This window comes from Ictidomys tridecemlineatus, chromosome 4 (assembly GCF_052094955.1).
Source record: "Ictidomys tridecemlineatus isolate mIctTri1 chromosome 4, mIctTri1.hap1, whole genome shotgun sequence".
Classification (NCBI taxonomy): Eukaryota; Metazoa; Chordata; class Mammalia; order Rodentia; family Sciuridae; genus Ictidomys; species Ictidomys tridecemlineatus.
The window spans coordinates 79293790-79312362 of record NC_135480.1 but is presented as its reverse complement, the minus strand read 5'-3'; the positions used below and the strand labels follow the sequence as shown (position 1 = coordinate 79312362).

Sequence of the window (18573 nt, the reverse complement as noted above, 5' to 3'; positions counted from 1 at the left end):
TACAGGAATGTTTTACAAATGGCCTTCCTTCTGGCCACAGTTCCTGTGGATCAAGTTCACACTGGACAGAAAAACTCTGTCTGGGTGCAATTTTCTTAGAAGAGAGCAGTGAATTTATGGCTCCACATATCAGGGAGAGGAAAAAGAGAGAGTAATTCTTCTCACTGACCACTATGGGCATATGACTCTGTGCAGCTATGGCCTTTGACCACTAAAGGTCAAGGTTCAATGACTGTAGTTACATCAACTAACATGAACCATTCTGTCCTTGTGGCTCTTAGGGCTGAATCCATCCCCTGACTGTGCTTCTGGACATCTGGCCCCTGTTTTTCACTGAAGCAATCGAACTGCCTTTACCCTCTGCCACATATTCCCAACTTGTTTCCCTCCCTCTGCCCTGACCCCATCTCATCCATTCCCCTCTGTTGCCCTTTGTGAAGACAGATCTGATCCTGTCACTTCTTCACTTCTAATCAGCCAATGGCTTTCAGTGCCTTGGGATAATTTATAAATTCTTCATCCTGGCAAATGGCCCTCATGTGATCACTGGGCCCGCTTTACAATCTCATTTGTCATTACTGCTGCCTCCTTCTAGCAAGAGAAAAGCTCTTTCTGTCTCCTCCATGTGGGTTCTTCTTTTGCCTTTAAGCTTTTCTCATACAAACTGTCCCTGCCTGGAATATTCTCCTTCCCCTACCTAATTCCTACTTGATCTTTATCTCAGCCTATAGGACACTCTTTTTAGAAAAACTTCCCTCTCATTGTCCCCAACCCCCCATTGTATTCTATCTAACCATGCTTATCAGCTGGCCTTGCCTGTCTGTGCTGCTCACTAGGCTAAACTTCCAAGGGAGTGAGGGCTGACTTCTCTTATTTCTCCTGCAGTTCCATAATCTTTCATGGTTATTTGGCACATAACAGGTGGTCCATTAATATTCAATTGAATAAGTGACTGAGTGCATGCTTTGAAGAAATGATAACCCAGTTGACTCCTAAAATTTCAAGAGGTGGCAGGGAATTCTATACTACACTCACCGTTACAGGTACAACGCACATTCCTGTAGAAACGTGGACACACAAAGCTGATGCGTGCTGTGCTGTAAGTCATGAGTGCATGGGAATCCAGTGACAAGCCTTGCTCACAGTGCTGCTCCTGACAGTCCAGGCCTGAGCAATTCTTTTCCAGGATGGCTGAGATGCGCATGACATTCTCCAGGTGTCGCCTGGCATTGGACAGCTTCTGGATCAGGTAGGCTGGTTTATAGAACTCACTGCTGTGCATCTCCACTGCAAATAGCATGTCCAGCTGATTGGTGCCTGCCACGGGCTGGATGCTGATGATACGCAGGCTGTCCTGCTTCTGGGTGAGGACTGCATTCCGCAGGGTGCGCCGGAACCCATGCATGTGCAATCCCACAAAGTCCTCAGGGGACACATTCTCAAAGCGGATGGTGACAGTGTTCTGCAGCATCTCGTGCACCAGCTGTTCCACATGCACGACCACATCAATGGGCACCTGGAAGCGTCCGTCGCTCACAGACACATTCAGAACATACTTGCCACTGTCCAGGCCACCCAGGGCAATGATTTTTCCATCATGACTATTCACTTTGAACAAGCTTTTCTGTTCTGATTTCAGGGCAAACGTGAGCACATCATACATGTCTTGATCTGTGGCATGGATCTTCCCAATGACCCCACCAGGAAAGTCATCCTCCATGGTGACAATGAAAATTTCCAAAGGAATGGCTGTGGGCTTGTGGATACTTTCTTCAATGACCCTCACGCGAATGTAGGACTGAGAAACTTGCTGTGGCTTTCCTGAGTCCTTTGCCTAGGGCCACCAAGAGGCAGAAAAACAAGGAATTGAGAAAAAAAAATCATAGTAATAAAAAAACCCCTCAGAAGATGTCTGTACCTTTAACTGAGTTTGCTTTTTCCTCAATCTCCTGTCATGACTGTGTAAAATGCTGAGGATCTGCATTTAAGTAAGGGGGATGATTTATCACCTTCAATCCCCATATGTGCACTCTGTTATGGACAATAAAATGTGTCAATACAACAACGCTGGTGGGGGTGAAGAGGGAAGGAGGATGAGGGTGCTATGAGACCCAGCATGCCCACACAGGCTGGCCTTATTTTCATTGTGGACAGAAACCACAGGAAAAACTTCATAAAATGGTATTTCCAGTTGGAAAAGGGATCTTTGTTCTCTGGTGGATTCTTTCCTTTGGATTGGACCAGATGCCACTGTTCTGTACATTTAGGAAACGACATCTTATTTAACTGGGAATTATATCAGTGAATAAAAAAAAAAAAAGCACACCAAAGGGAAAAATAGTTAGCCCCCCAAAACAACAACAAAAAACATCAAACCTTTTCTCTCTCTTCTTGACATAAGCATTGCTGCAACAGCCACACTCACAGAAGATCTTTACTGAACTCCTGCCACACGCAATGTGGAGGCAGTCAGCGATGTATGGCTTCGGAAGGAGGGAAGAGTCCCAGGGACTGGGTCCACAGGGTGGGTATCTGAGATTGTGGGGCCAAAGGCTAAATGGAATCTGGGGAGATGTATCATTGCATGTGGAAGGCAGTGTAAGAGCAAGTGCTTGGACATCACATGGGCCAGAATTTGAATCTTAGTTCTGCCACTCATTTCATATCCATCTTTGAGTAAGTTGCTCAACTTCTCTGAACCTCAATTTTGGTCTCTTTAATCTGAGTAAAACAGGAGTATGTATCTCACAGGGTTCTTGTATGCTGGAGACCAAAAGAGAGTGATTGCAAAGTACTTAGCACAGGCTTAACACATAGAAATATTTTGAATTTGATAATTCACATGATTATTGCTATTTTTATTACTAATGTCACCCTCATTATCTATTTGCTTAGCAATGTGAACCAGAGATGCTGAATTGGAGACTTCCTATAGGAAGAGATAATTTTGGCAAATTAGATGAACTTAAACAGTGGAGAGCTTTCAAATATCAATGACAAGTTTGAACTCCAGGCCAGAGGTTCCAATGTCAGAAGCTGGAAAGGTGGCAGAAGGCATGAAGCTGCTAGGTATTTGGTAACAGGGTAATGGGCCTGTGGTCAGAGGAGGACTGGAAGGTGTTATCTACCCCCAAACCCTGAAATTCAAAATCTGAAATTTGTGGGTAGAATGTGGCTTGCAGGGCCCAAGTTTTCAAGCACTGTAGTGCTTGAGTTTTAGTTTACAGCTAAAGTATTAGTTGAGGGCAGGAGTAAGCAAACATTTTCTGCAAAGGGCTAGACAGCCAATAATTCAGGCTTTGTGGGTCATATGGTCTCTTTCACAATCACTTAATTCTGTCCTTAGGGCCTGGAAGTGGCCATGAAGCATGGGTGAGGCTACATCCAATAAAACTTTATTTAGAAAAAGAAGGCTGAGGGCAAGATTTGGCCAAAAGGTTATAATTTGTTCATCTCTTACTTAAGAAAACAAATAATTGAACTGGAATGATTGACCCAGGAGGGATGAGTTAGAAGAAAATGAGCAGAGGAATTACCCAGGAAGCTCTGATAGAATAGTATGTGTATGGGGCAATAAGATAGCAAAGGGAGCATCACTAAGGCACCCAGAGACCTTATAAAGGAAGAAAACATGTGCTCTGGTGGTAGTTTATTTCAAGGTACTAGGAAGATAGGGCCTGCTACAGGGATTCCAAAGCCTGAGATATGGTATCTGCTTTCTAACAACTAGACAGAAGATGGAAACACTGTACTCCCTGCTGTGAGAAGACACTGGAAAACATTTTTGGGCCTTGAGTCCCTATACTGTGATGTAAATTGTTAAAAGAATGGCAGCAACTGAAGAGTTCACTGGCATGCTCAGAGCTGGCAGTTATTAATTTGGATGGTTTCAAGGAGTAGGACAAGGTATAAATTATCCAAAGAGATAACATGTAGAGTGTGTGTGTGTGTGTGTGTGTGTGTGTGTGTGTGTGTGTGTGTTGCTAGGAATGGAACTCAGGGCCTCACACATACTATGACTGAACTATACCTTCAGCCCTTAACATCTACTTAAATCTATACAAATACAAAGGATTGCTATTTTTATCATTGCCACTATACATACTTGGTGTGGGCTGCTTCTGTGGGCACCTGTGGGTTGGAAAGTCACTCAACTTTACTGATGGAATCCAAATCTGAGTATTGTCACAGTTTACATGGGGGGAACTCTTGTGTTCTCTCTTGTTTTTTTTTTTTTTGCTCCCCTTTATATCCGTTGCATACCGTCTATTTTTGCCTATCTGTCCCATTTCATTTCACACAGGCCAATGACCTGGAGGAGAGATCCTGGAAGGCTAGTGCCAATTGAGTCTTTGGTCTCCTCCTGCCACACCAGGGAGGCCTGGCAAGCAGAGGACATACTATGACTCAATTGCACTAAGGAAGTGACTGGTACTTCCTCCAGTAGGGTAATGTGGCAAACAATCCTCAGGAGAGAGCCACAAGCTTTAACCGATGAGTTTCTTTGGGGGTTAATTACAATCCCAAGAGTCTTAGAATGCCGACTTAGGTGAAGTGACTGTCTGCCAGGCTCAACCTACAGAAATGTCCTTCCTGAACCAGCGAGCTTCCTTTCCTTCCTGTTCAATTTCACACACACAGGTCCCTTTTATTGGTGTGAAATTGAATTTGAGATTAAAAGGGGAACATTCCTTCACAGTAATGAATTATGTTGACTTGTTCGACAAAGAAAAGCCAACCGACCGACAGGCAGTGAAACAAGACAGAGAGACAGGCAGCCTGATGTGGACAGAGAACGAGGCCATACCTGGACACAGAGCACATATTCTGGAGATTCCGTGTGCTGGAAGACCACTGCTGACCGAAGGATCCCATGAGGGTCCAACACAAACTCTTCCTCTTCATTTCCCGACAAAATGGAGAAGGAGAAGGGAGGCCCATTGTGAAAGGAGTCCCTGTCTGTTACCACCAGCTGCAAGATGCTGGTGCCTACTGGCTTATTTTCCTGCATAAGAGTAAAGGATAAAAAGGAAGATAAAAATTACACTTCTCTTCACATTTTTTTTTTTTAAATCCCGCATCGCTGGTAGTGAGTGAAAAGCTAGGAACTGGGCTTTCGTGGAAGGGGTTCCCTGTGACATCCTCTTGCCTTCTCAACATGATGGTGTTGGCAAGCATCCTCTTTCCATCAGTGTCTGCCTCACAAGATAGCCCTCTGTAGATGAGAACACAAAGTCCTCATGTTGAACCGTCTTATAGATTCCCAGGATAGTGTGGGGTACACCTTGTCCTTCATCAGCTCAAAGTGCCCAGCATTTATCCGGAAACCTCTGGGATTGTTCCCATTTACATGGCTCTCTCCAGTCTTAGTGGCAACACTGGAGATCTTCTCAGGCCAGGAGAAATCTCTCCTGGTGGGGTTGTGGGGGAGGCTCTTCTTCACACTCATCATACGAATATGCTGAGGTCCAACACTGTGACACAATGTCACAACATTGGATGTTTTTAGCGGACAGGCTGGCAATTTCCCAGTCAATATGCAAAAGCACAGTCCAGATGGAAGAGGAAGCTTTTATAACCCACCCTAGAATACAGTTTTGCCATGTTTCTCTAGAAGAGAGAAGGGGGATGGAATATTCCTCAACTTGAAAATAAAGAGAAAGGGAATCATTGCATCATGAGTCTTTGGAAACCCTGATGCTATATTGTAAGTGTTATCTTGCAGAATCCCTCACTCTTTTCCCCAAAAGGAGAAAACAAAGACTCTTTGCCGTTCTTTCTTGAAGTTATCTTCTCTTTGAAAATGCCGAACTAAATCCTCCATAGCACAGGCACCGTTTTCCTTGCCCGCCTCTGTTTAGACTTCAGTGCTACCGTGGTCTGGGTCTGAAGTCAGCTTTGTTGGCTCCTGCCTCCTGATGGCATCGACTCAAGGATTAAATGGGTTTGAGCTGCAGAGATGGAGACAGTGATATGCTGCTGCAGTGTGGAGGGCAGGCCCACTCAAGTTTTGTGTGCCAAATTAGCCTTATAAAAACCATATGTTGGAATAAAGAAATCATTCTGGCTTGGGGAAAGGAAGGCATGTTTTTTTTTTTTTTTTTTTTTTTTTTTTTTTTTAGTTGTAGATGGATGCAATACCTCCATTTTTATGTGGTGCTGAGGATTGAACCCAGGGTCCCACACATGCCAGGCAAGCACTCTACCACGGAGCCACAACCCCAGCCTGGAAGGCATGTGTTTTGAAAGAGGAAGGCAATAGAACCTCGAAGGTCTCCTGCTCCTTTTCTCAAGTGCCCTCTTGGTCATCATAGCTTCCCTCTGGAACCCATCATGGAGAAACCTCAGCCCAGGGAAGAGTTACTCTTCTCCATGAACAACATACTCAGCATCACACAAAGCAGGAGATTTATTGATTTGTTTGCTCACTCTATAAAGGCCATTTCCTCTACAGACTAGAGGGAGAGAGGGAGAAAGAATGTGTGCCCTCGGGGTCACCACATGGAAAAGAAAGGTGCACAAAGACACAGACAGACAGGCCCGCAGAGGGGACCCCACCACCACTCCCAGACCGACTTGCCATCTACATTTGAAAACAGTCTGCCAAGCCATGGATATGTGTCATAAAATGAATTATGAGTAGGCAAAGCCCATTTTGTTGTGGGGGGAGGCAAGCAGAGACTGTGAGAGGAAAGAGTGCCATGGGGGGCAATGGTCATGGAGATGAGCAATCTGAGACGGACATGGAGGAAGGCACAGGACTGGGTGAAGTTTCCTGGAAGCAGGAGAGTGATCAGCATGCACAGCTGGTGAGAAAAACAAGGGAGAAGAGGAAATGCAACTTTCTCTCCAAAGGAAAGGATTCCACTGACAAAGGGGCTGAAACAAGCTGGTAGCTGCTTGCTCTGATCCTTGGACAGCTCTGCAGCATGGGGGCTGAGGAAGCCTGCTGGGGGTGGCCAGACTCAGAGTCTTTGATGTCATCCCAAAGTGTCCCTCAAGATGTGGCCACTCTCATCTTACTTTCTACCCACAAAGCCCTGGCTAGCAATCCTGGTAGCCCTTGGGGGCAATTCTGATACCAAGCTGGACAAGGCAAGAGATGATTCTCCAGTTCAATTTCTGTCTCCTCCAAGCCCTCTGCACTGACAATATGTCAGGATTGATCCAGCTTAGGTTGGGTCTCTGGCTTCTAAAAATATGGGGAGGTAAAGGAAGCTCAGCACCTGGAACTGTGCTCATGAAATATCTTCTGAATAAAAAGTAAATGGGAAGAAGATTCATTTTCTCTGAGAGCAGAATACAAGCTGTAAGTTACCTTATCCTGCAGTCTAAGTTTTAGACGCAGGTGAATTTAAAGGGCTAAACAAATTGCCCATGGAAGATTAATTTTAATGAGTAGCAGCTCTACCCTGATGCCAATCTCCCTCTGAATAATGAGAGGGTTCTTATCAATCTCCCTCCCCTGTCAGAACAGCACAAAGTTGCTTAAAGATTGCCTATCATTACAGAGTTGAGTTTTTTTTTTCCCCCCAAAGTCAGACCCAAATTCAAATCCTGACTCTACTACTTACCAGGATCTTGGATGAACTACTTAACCTCACAATCCTTCTCTCCTTGACTCTCAGGTGGAGGTCAATCCACCGTCCTATTTTATAGGTTGCTGTGGGGATAGACAGTGCACATAAAACAACTGATACATGAAAGAACCCTGTCCTGGATACCTCTTAGCAACATTTATTCATCAGCTGTGGTTGAAGAATCAGGCTTTTTCATACCTACTAAGAAATAATAAAAAACCCAAATGAATGCCATGATCTGAATGTTCATTCATGTTCTCCCTGAAGTCATATGTTGGTATGAAATTCCCAATGCAATAGTATTAAGAGGTGCAAACTTTGATAGGGATTAGCATCCTTATAAAAGAGGCCCTGAGGAAGCTTGTTTGCTTTATAAACCACGTGAGGACACAGCTAGAAAGCTGCATTATGAAGCAGAGACAAGGCCCTCACCAGACACAGAATCGGATGAAGCCTTGATCCTGGACTTCCCAGTCTCAAGAAGGTAGACAATACATTTCTGCTGTTTATAAATTACCTAATCTATGGTAAACTCAAACCAAATAAGACAGGGAGGGAAACAGCACAGGAAGTGGGCTGAATGCATACAGATGAGTGCCTGGCAAGTGAGATCTGCTTACCTGAATCACAGCAGTATAGTTGGCAGGTGTAAACACTGGGCTGTTGTCATTTACGTCAGAGATATCGATGTTGACAGTTGCAGTTGATGACATTGCAGGAACACCACTGTCTGTTGCCTGGACAAGCAGTGAGTATCCAGATACCTGCCAAGGCACAAAGAGGTGACAGTAAGAAACAGCAGCACTTCTTTTCTTCTGAGCACTCAGGAACTGCAGGTTCCTGCTCTACTTTGTTATAGATCAGCCACCTTTCTGTGGTTCTCTAGCCCAGGTTTCTCAACATCTAGCATTTGCAGCTGAAGAGCATTCTCTGCTGTTGAGGACACTGTAGGAAGGTTGAAGGCATCCCTGGTCTTTACCCAGCAGGAGCCAGTGTCACCCTCTGCTCAGCTTTAACAATCAAAAATGTTTTCAAACATTGCTCAGTGTCCCTGGGAGACAAAACCACTCCCTGTTAGAGCCACAGCTCTGGGCCCTTGTTCATCACAACCATTGTCACCCGTGACCTGTCTGACTTACTAGTTTTAGTATTTGTGGAGGCATGGAAATACAACACCCTGTAGATTCCATCTGCTTTTTAGCATCGCTACTATGACACTTGTTTCTATATTTAATTTCTCTTTGAAGACACACGTTTTAGTCAAGAAAGACAAGGTTTAGAAACTCAGTTTAACATTTAATGGACATAGGAATATTCTGTACCATTCTTTATGGCTTAGATTCTTTCAGGTGATCTTTTTGTATCTGCTCACTTAGGGCTAAAGTTACTCAGGAAACCAGTGCCACAGGATCCTAACACTGAAGGTACTTTTCTGCCCTCACTTGCAGATGGACTGAAATTTAAGCCATTCTGAAAGACACATATTTGCTCTTTCTTTTCAAACCTCCGTATATAAACAATTGCCAGCTGCTATTATTGGCAGGAAGTCTAACCCAAATACTCCACACTCCATTTTAATGTATCCCTATTTATTCTTAATATTTAGAATAGAGAACCTTTCTATTTATACTCATGAAGCCTGTGTCCTGATTCCAGTGGAGATATAGGTGTGGATGGGAAAGGAGTTGGTCTTGAATAGCTTACCCGTTCCCGATCCAGTTTCTTCTTAACCTTTACAAGTCCCAAAAGAGGATCCACTGCAAATTCATTGTCCCGATCTCCACTTACAATGGAAAAATGAATCTGTGCATTGGGCTGGCTGTCTACATCTTCTGCTATTAGCTTCATGGAAACCAAGAAAAACATAGAAAAGACATAACACATGAGACAGAGAAGGGTTTTATTCTTAGAGTTCCAGAACTGACAGTATTCCTAGGAGCTCAGCTCACCAATGCCAGTGATAAGCCCCAGTGGAGCCCCATCTCATTCTTTGCTAATTTCCTCTGCCTACAATTTGGTACTTGTTATGCTTGATTTTCCCCAGGCTTGAGACAGTGAGAGCCCAAAGTCAGCCAATGGTAGTGCTTTCATGATTCCTTCCCAATTCTGCAAATAGTGGTTTCTGCTATAGAGTCATACATTCTCTAAACCTATGCATTTCCATGTAGGGAGGTGTAAGAATATTCCCTTTTACCACATAGCCAATGTGCTGCCCACTGTCTACTACTTTGTATTGTTCATGTTTATATTTAAATGCACTAGAAAAGTCTTATAATATCCAGGAACAAGAGAGGGCTTGGAAAGTCTACCTCTAAAGTATATAGCAGAGGGCTGAAGCCACCTACATCTGATGCTGGGGCAATCAAAGGAGAGATGTTTGGGTGGAAGAGACTTGTCCCACCCAGGATCCAGAGAGGATGATAACTCATTTTCAAAATGTAATTGTGGCATAAGAAAACCTGAGTTCTCCAAACACATGTCTTGTTCTAAGTATTATCACAAAAAATTCCTTCCCTAAAGGGCTCCTCCAAGAGTGGCCCATTTGTAGCTGCCCTACTCTGTGATTGTGTGGGTAGTGGTAGTGGTGAGCCAAGTTTAGTTTATCTTTAGCCACCCAATAATTTTTATTATAAACTAGCAAATTATAGCATACATATTTATGGGTTACAAAGTGATGTTATGATTTATGGATATAATGTGGAATAACTAATTTAAGCTAATTAACAACCCATCACCTCAAATATTTGAAACTTATTCTCAGTGATTTTGAAATGTACAATATATCCTTATCAACTATATCTACCATACTGTGCAGAAAAAAAAGTAATCTTCAAGCTATCTAATAACTTATCATCCAAGTTCATATACTAGTAGGAATCATTATTTAAAATTCTTTACATGGTCTGTTTTGGTTTCCTAAAAAAGTATACACTATGGGAAAAAGAGTCACTATAGCCTTGATATAAATTAATCTATCTAATCCACTCTAATGTACAAACTGGAGACGATACCATTGAAAGGCTTGTGTCTGACTAGCACTGTGGGGACACAAAGACACTGAAAGGGGAAAGTGAAGAAAATCCAACAGAGACTTTATTAACTTCTTCATTATAAGGAGTAATAATAGTCTCAGACATCTAGACATCCCTGGCACTTACCAGAATGACAGACTCTCCCACCAAGGCATCTTCACTGATGACAGCACTGTAAACATCTTGACTGAACTTGGGAGGGTTGTCATTCACATCTGTGAGATTGATGCTCACAGTGGCCGCAGCACTGAGAGCTGGGGTGCCCCCATCTTTAGCTTCTACCACTAGGTAGTATTTTCTGTATAATTCATAGTCCAGGACTTCTGAGACAGAAATACCCCCTTTAAAGAAAAATGGGGAGCTTTAGATTTGATTAGGGAAAAACATTGGTCAGCCATTCTATAATCATGGTAATATTTACAACGTCATCTCCAGCCAAGAATTTCAGATATTCAGGAATTTATTTAATGCCTCCCTGAAAGCATTCCAGAAATCTGATTAATGCTTTCAGTAAAGCATAGCTATCCATCAAACACAACACTAAATAAATGAAAAATCTTTGCATGTTCCTGCAACAGTTTCTGAACATCTCTCAAGAAGCATGAAAATCTGTGCATGCAACTAGGGAATAAGAACAGGGGCAACCATCCCTGGTAAGTGTCTTCCATTTCCTCAGGTGGACCCAGGTATACCCAGGATGAGATGAGATGTGTAGATGTGATCATATGATCCTGCTCCTTGTCAGCAAGTAAATACTTGCAGACTTAGCTGAAATTGAATTAACCACAAAGGTGCTTTGTCAAGTTAAGAAATGCTTATTTCAAACTATTATAGCACAAAAAGGGTAAAAGTCTCAGAAATCTCAAGGCATAGTGACATAGGAAAAAGGATCTACATGGTAATCAGACAGTGGTCAAATATTGAGTGTGAGTTTAATGTCTTTACATATAGAAAAGAGATGATAATGTCCAAGTCATAGAGTTGTCTAAATTAAACAATTAGAACAACTGAAAACTCTAGTTAGGTGCTACCTCTAGGAAGGGCTCTTTAAGGGCTACATCACTCCTCACCTAGCCCTTTCTGGTGAGAAGACCTAGCATACTCTGTAACTGGCAGATGGTCTTTGTACTACCCATACAGCAGTTCTCAAAAACAAAAACTTTCCTCTCACTTGAAAAACAATCATTAAGACAGGGAGAAGGTCACATCCATTCACATTTCCAGAGAGAGGACCTCTCTGGTTACTAAAACTGCTAATAGTCCACTTCTATTTAAGGTGAGAAATAGTAGACATACCTACCACAGAGCCTCTTTGTCCCTATAATTAAATTTTCCTAGCACTTCCCACCCCTCCTGCTTTATTTTGCAACCCAGTCTTGTTATCCAATGCCAGATTTAAATGGTACTTATCCATTTCCCCATGGTGTTCATATACCATGGTCATAACTAGACAGATTAAAGCTAACACAGTTAAATAAGGGAAGTCCCCATACATTTTAATTTGAAGTAATGACCTTAATAAACAGAAGCACTGCTGAGAGAAGCTGCTAGTGCAATTCCTTACCAATATTTCTACCCAAAAGTGAGACCTGTATCTCCTGCATGCTTGATGTTCCAGCAGTTGGTAGTGTTACATTGTATGGAGGTTAGAACATGAATTCCAGAGTCAGGAAAAGCCAAGTTCATATCTGGGATAATCCATTTACTAATGAACACTGAGGGGAAAAGGTGTAACCTCTCTGAAGCTTTGCTTTTCTTATTAGGAATATGTGAGAAACACCTAATGTGTTAAGAGGAATCTGGCATATTTGCCATGTTAAATAGTGCTGCTAATTATACCTCCTTATTTGTATACGGTGACCATCCCCAAAGAGAGTTGAACCCTCTTTGCCACCTTCTCAACAGGTACATAACTCCTCAGGTGATGAAGGAAATAGGCTAAAAGGTGGGAAGGTGTGAGAGTCTCATTTTCCTTATCTACAAAATGTGAGGCACCTTGCCTATCCACAGGGGGATTGTTCACCAAATAAGAATATCAACAAAAGGGCTTTCAAATAAAAATACAAATTCTATGAAAACACAAGAGTAGTATGCTTAGCCTTCCAAGAATATACAAATACCTTTTCTGAATAACCCTCTTTACTTACCCTAAAATGCCTCTACAATTTATTAACTCTCTATTGAAGATTAAGCCCAAGGGCTGTATTTGGGGTATTTTTTTTTTTTTTTTTGGCTTCTAGGCACATTTTCCCTAGGTGATGCTGCACATCCCCTCTAACGTTTGAAGAGTGTGGTGAGAAACGATGATGTTCTAACCAGGAGGAATGAGCAGGGCTTAAATGCAGTGCTATTTCCACCAACTGGTAGAGTCTATGTGGGGTGCTGGTGTGGTAAAGCCTGCAGGTCACCGATGTAGATCATGACCAATGTCCTCCTTGGCCAGTGACTACAAAGCACAGTCTAAATTAATGGACAGAGGCAGGTGGAAGCTCATCTCTAGGATAATTTCCCAGCAGATATGATCCAAATGAAATGCACACACAAACACACATGGGTGTGTTCATGCTCGGAATGCAAATACTACTTCTTCTCAATGTGCTTCCTCCATGGAAGCACATTGTCCATAGAGGAAGCACATTGCTCCTCCCAAGCCTTCCTTGATAGAAATCTTGAAGCCAAATCTAGGGTCAAGTTTTGATGAGTAAGTCCACATCAAGAAGCCTGAAATTTAGCAGGGGGTATTCTTAGAAGCAGAGTGCTGGAGACTTAGCCAGCAGAACACCTGCTTTCCTTGTAAGGGAGGAAGGAGGAGGAAAAAGAGCCCACTAAGAAGGGGAGTTTGAGTTGTAGGAGAAGCAGGACATTGTGAGACTCTGATTCTTGGTTGGTTGCTATTTACCCACCTGTCTTTGGGTTGATTCTAAATTTCCCCTGCTCATTCCCAGACCGGATGAGATATGTAATCTCAGCATTGGTGCCAATATCTTTGCTGGTGGCAAAAACAGCAAGGACTTGGGTGCCAGGGGAGGTGTCCTCAGGCACAGTTACCAGGTAGTCCCTCCTCTCAAACACAGGCGGGTTGTCATTAATGTCCAGGACAGTGATGGTGACTGTGGCAAAAGAGGAAAGGGACTGTCCAGGACTCTGGTCAGTGGCCCGCACAGTGATGTTGTAAGAAGACTGCTGCTCTCGGTCCAGTTGCTGCTCCAGGCTGATGATGCCAGATGAACTGTCAATGGAGAAGAACCCGTTGGCTGAGTCCGCTAGAGAGTAAACAACCTTCCTGTTGATGCCTGTGGGAGGTGACACAAGAATGTGAGCAGACAAGAACATAGCTAGATGCTCTGCACTAAAATATGAATGTTTTGCTGAGTTTTAAAGGGCCACCCAGAGAAAAATAATCATTACAAAAATAGCTGTGTTATCACAGAAATGAAAGATTCAGTTTGTTAAAAAAATACAACTAAATTAAAACCTTTAAAAACTGGGAAAATATCGACAATAAATATCAGAATTCATTGATTACTGTTAATGTATAACTTCCCCATCCAAAACAAATTTTAAGAAAAAGTTTCAGATACTAATAGATACATGGGTAAAAATATGACACAGAAAGATAAACACAAACTAACTAGTAAAATAATTAATGACTTCAAGAAATATTTATTCAGAATCTACCAGGCACAATTCTAGGTGCTAGAAGTTCCAGCAATGGGTGAGAATCTAGCATTTCTTAAGAAAGTTTTTACATTCCAGTGGGTCATGGCAGGGAGGTGGAAACCACTGGAGGATTTTGAGAGGAGAGTCATAGGAGGTGGCTTAGATATTAACTGGATCCCTTCAGCTTCTGGTTGTGTACAGACTGAAGGGCAGTCAGAGCAGAAGCAGATCCACCAGTCAGCAAACCCCTGCAGGATTACATGCGTCTAACAATGGCGGCTAGAACAGGGATGATGGTGCTGGGAGTGGTGATAAGGGAAGGGGTTCCAGTGTGAGCACGTAGGTGAGGGAATTCCAGATTCTGAACTAGAAGTGATGAGAAAGGAATGTTTTCTGATTCTGGAGCTGGTAGGATATGGGATGGCAGAGAAAGAGGCTGAAGAGAAAGAAAAGTCCAGGATGACTTTTAGTTTTGACCTGAGCAACTAGAGAGATGGAATTATGACTAGCTGAGATGGAGAGGGATGTAAGAGGACTAGATTTTGGATAAAAGACCAGAACCCTATGAAGATTAAGTTTGAGATGGGTATTTGATATTCAGTGGAGAGTTCAAGTGAGAAGTCAGGTAGAAGAGACCAGTGTTAGATGGAGAAGCCCAAGCTGGAGCTATAAATCTGAATGTCATCAGTATGCTGATAACATGCAAATCCATGAGAATGGGTGAAGTCATGAGGGAGTTTAGGGGGGATAAAGGAATCTAAGGAGTAGGGGACCCTGGAACATTCCATCAAGGAGGGGAGCAGATGTAGTCTGAGGGAACTTTCTAGCTTTGTGATTTTAAAAAAATTCATGTAGTTACCAAAACACCATCTTAACACATACTAGAGCTAAAACATAACAACCAGGAAATATCCATCAACAACCAACAAATTCCTGAATTATGATTGGGTTAAAGATTGATTTAACTGTTTTGTATGGAGGATCTCAGCACTTGAAAATGGTATTAGTCAAAAATTTGCATTAGTCATTCTGCTTTATAAGAAGGAAAATGTAACAACTTTGTAGGGATAAAGTGCCATATGATGCTAAAGGCTCTTTATGAAGACAGATGTCAGTTGGCGTCTTTGCTATGACAACCACCCAAAAGTGTCTTTGTGAAATATGGAACTCTAGAACATAGGATCTCAGAGGGGAGGATCTAGCTGTGCTTTATTATTATTATTTTTTTACTCGTATGAGACCTTACCAAGGGGGCAGGCATTCTATAACAACAAGAGTTAAACATTTTACTCTCCCAACATACAATTTTCCTTAAACCCAAATTCCCAGCAAACCAATAAAATCATATATCTGAAGGGGATGACATAAATCGTATTATGTGGCTTTAACCAAAAGGTTGACACAGAGAGCTTTTTCTTGGTTCCATTCCAGAGAGTCCATTTTTTTCCCCCAAAGTTTCATCATTTACTTTTATTTCTCTTTCAAAACAACTACACTGTAATATATAAACATCAACCTCAGATTTTATTTGTGCTGGTATTGAAAACAAGAAGGCTTTCTTTTTCTCTTAAAGTCCCCTGAGATAAGGCTCTAGAGCAGAAGTCTTAGGGATGCTTTCTGGCTGTTTTCTAGAGTAGCTGCATGATTAAATTATTCACCAAAAATGTCCCTGGGGTGAACTTTTTAGGGATTTTAGGAGATGTGTACCTGGATCTCTCACCTATTCAGCCTCAAAGATTAGTTTATGCAGCAAGGTAATTTCTGACACACTGTTCTGAAACAGGGTTGAATCAGAACAAGCAGGGGGTTGGATTTGCACTCTGCCACTCTTTACAGCAGCAGAGCCTGAAAGGAAAGTACATTTAGTGGCTGCCTGTGCTTCCTTCATTAGGACAAATAGCTCCAGTATAATTAAAAATATCATCGCCTGTGTTCCAGGCCTGCCACTTTCCCTTCCAGATCTCTTCAGAGGCACTTGGCTGGACTCTGATGCTCTAAGCATGAGATGCCCTGCTCAGCGGGCTAGCCCTGTTGTTAGAATGCTGCATTACAAGGCTGACATTAATCAGCCACACAAAGACCATGGCTCCCCTCCAGGCAGATTCTGCTAATTTAAACCCAGTGACAGGATTTTTTCCATTTTACCCTAGCAGAAAACCATCCCTTCCCCGCCCACAGCAAGTTGCTGACCCACACTCCCCATACATATCTCTCCATACATTTTATTTCTGACAGTATCTTTGGCATTTGCACCAGGAGGAGCTAGATTTATTGTTGCCCCCTTCTCTCTGTTACAATCAGACTGACATGAAAGCAAGACCAGAATAGCAAGGGACAGGGGAAATATGCAAATAATAATAATAATAATAATAATAATAATAATAATAATAATAATAATAAACCCCTGCTAAATGACACCACTTAGGATTTGCTAGTTCTCAAGGAAAAAAATTGAGATAGATTTCTAGACCACATTAAAACCACAGTTTAGACACAATCACAATGGATTTCAATATTTTTTTTAGAAATAAGGTCACAAGCATAAATGTCAATGCAGTGGCAGTACTTTTAGTGAGTCTTTGCTATGTTATCAGGAGATACGGTGCTGCCTTTGTTCAATAAATTCAGGTCATGTCACTAAAGGGGAAACTTTCTTTCCGAAGGGGCTTGATAAATGCCATTCTTCAAATTGCCATCCTTTTACTACATATCCAGCAGAAAAGATGAACCCGAGGAGAGGACTCGCTTGCTAATTGGTCTAATGCTCCTACTTCATGTCACAATGTGTTACATTAAGGTATAACATTAATCCATCATTTGGCATTTGTGTTTTTAAGTATGTAATTCTCTTCTCCAATTTGAGCCTAATTTAATGAGGATGGAGCTACTTAGCTTCTTAAAATGCTAAAATGCCTGGCTACCAAGACAAGTTTGACTTTCATTAGAAGTGAAGTTTTTGTGTGTTAACTGAGGCAAATGGAGCAGGCAGAACTTCAGAGGATTAAAATCAAATAAAAACAGGATGATTAAAATCCATATTTGCTCAAAGGAAGTAATATATAGTGGCATTTTTATGGAATGATTTTGGAGGAAAGAAATAGCACATAGATAGTCTCTGCAGGGAAAGCTGTGAAATCCGGGATGGGCTGCCACATCTATATTTTCTCTTTTGGAAAGCTTTGAAATGGAGTCTAGGTTTCTCTCAATTTGGCCAAAGGGGAAGATGGACTTCTGGACATGCACTGGCACAAAAGTCAAGATTTTTTTCCCTCTTTCTACATTTTTTATTGGTGTATTATAGTTTTACATAATGATGAAATTTGTTGTTTCATGCACACAATATAACAATATAATTTGGCCAATATCCCTTACCAGCACTTCTCATCTCTTTTCCTCCTCACACCCCCTGGTCACTTTCCTCTACTGATCTCCCTTTGATTTTCACACAATTCTTGCTTTTCCACCTATCTTTTCCTTTTTCCTGTCTAGTTTCCATATAGGAGAGAAAACATATGACCCTTGACCTGAGTTTGGCACATTTTGCTTAACATGATTGTCTCTAGTTCCATCTATTTTTTTTTTACAAATTACATAACTTATTTCTTTCTTATGAGTCAATAAAACTTCATTGTGTATATATACACATTTTCTTTATCCATTCATCTGTTGATAACACTTAGGCTGTTAGTTTGGCTACTGGCAATTGTGCTGCTATAAAAATGCAATATGTCAATCAATGGAAGGGTAACTGATGTGATACAGCAATCTGTATACGGGGTAAAGTTGGGAGTTCATAACCCACTTGAATCAAACTGTGAAAGATGATGTATTAAGAACTGTGTAATGTTTTGAATGACCAACAATAAAAAAAATGAGTATACATGCATCACTATGGTATGAAAAGTCAGGTTTTAAATACTTTAAAATTAAATCGGTGTGGTCCAATCTTAAAGACAAAAGATTTTCCCTCTAGCCTATGATCTGACCAAACTCCACACATGTATTTGGGCAGATCACTGAACTTCACTGGGTCTTCACTGGGTAAGAGTGGCAGATCCCAGGTGAGCTGAGATCTGAGATTATCTTCTAGTACCACAACCTATTTTCAAATTCAACAAATAGAGCTAGTTTCATTACTGTTTCCAGTGGACTACCCTCTCTACCCAACTGCTCATTAAGTTTCTGGCTGATATCCACAAGGGAAAAATCTGCTTTAAGCTGGATCATAATGAGCTACTGGAATCTTCTGGATGGGAAGAAAGCTTAACACAGCATATTAGTATCATTTGATTAATCTTTCA

The 18573-nt window shown here is 41.8% G+C and overlaps 1 protein-coding gene across 4 annotated transcripts in view; it reads right to left on the bottom strand.

Moving 5' to 3' along the window:
* The window catches only part of Fat3 (FAT atypical cadherin 3), a 600104-nt gene that overhangs the window by 43654 nt on the left and 537877 nt on the right, over positions 1 to 18573 (bottom strand). For all 4 annotated transcript variants that reach the window (XM_078046859.1, XM_021734487.3, XM_040285086.2 and 1 more), the window contains 6 exons: positions 13516 to 13905; positions 10739 to 10953; positions 9285 to 9422; positions 8201 to 8344; positions 4808 to 5005; positions 1036 to 1834 (listed from right to left, as the gene is read on the bottom strand). In XM_078046859.1, the coding sequence (XP_077902985.1) occupies positions 1036 to 1834; positions 4808 to 5005; positions 8201 to 8344; positions 9285 to 9422; positions 10739 to 10953; positions 13516 to 13905 (1884 nt within the window). The remainder of the gene's footprint in view (positions 1 to 1035; positions 1835 to 4807; positions 5006 to 8200; positions 8345 to 9284; positions 9423 to 10738; positions 10954 to 13515; positions 13906 to 18573) is intronic.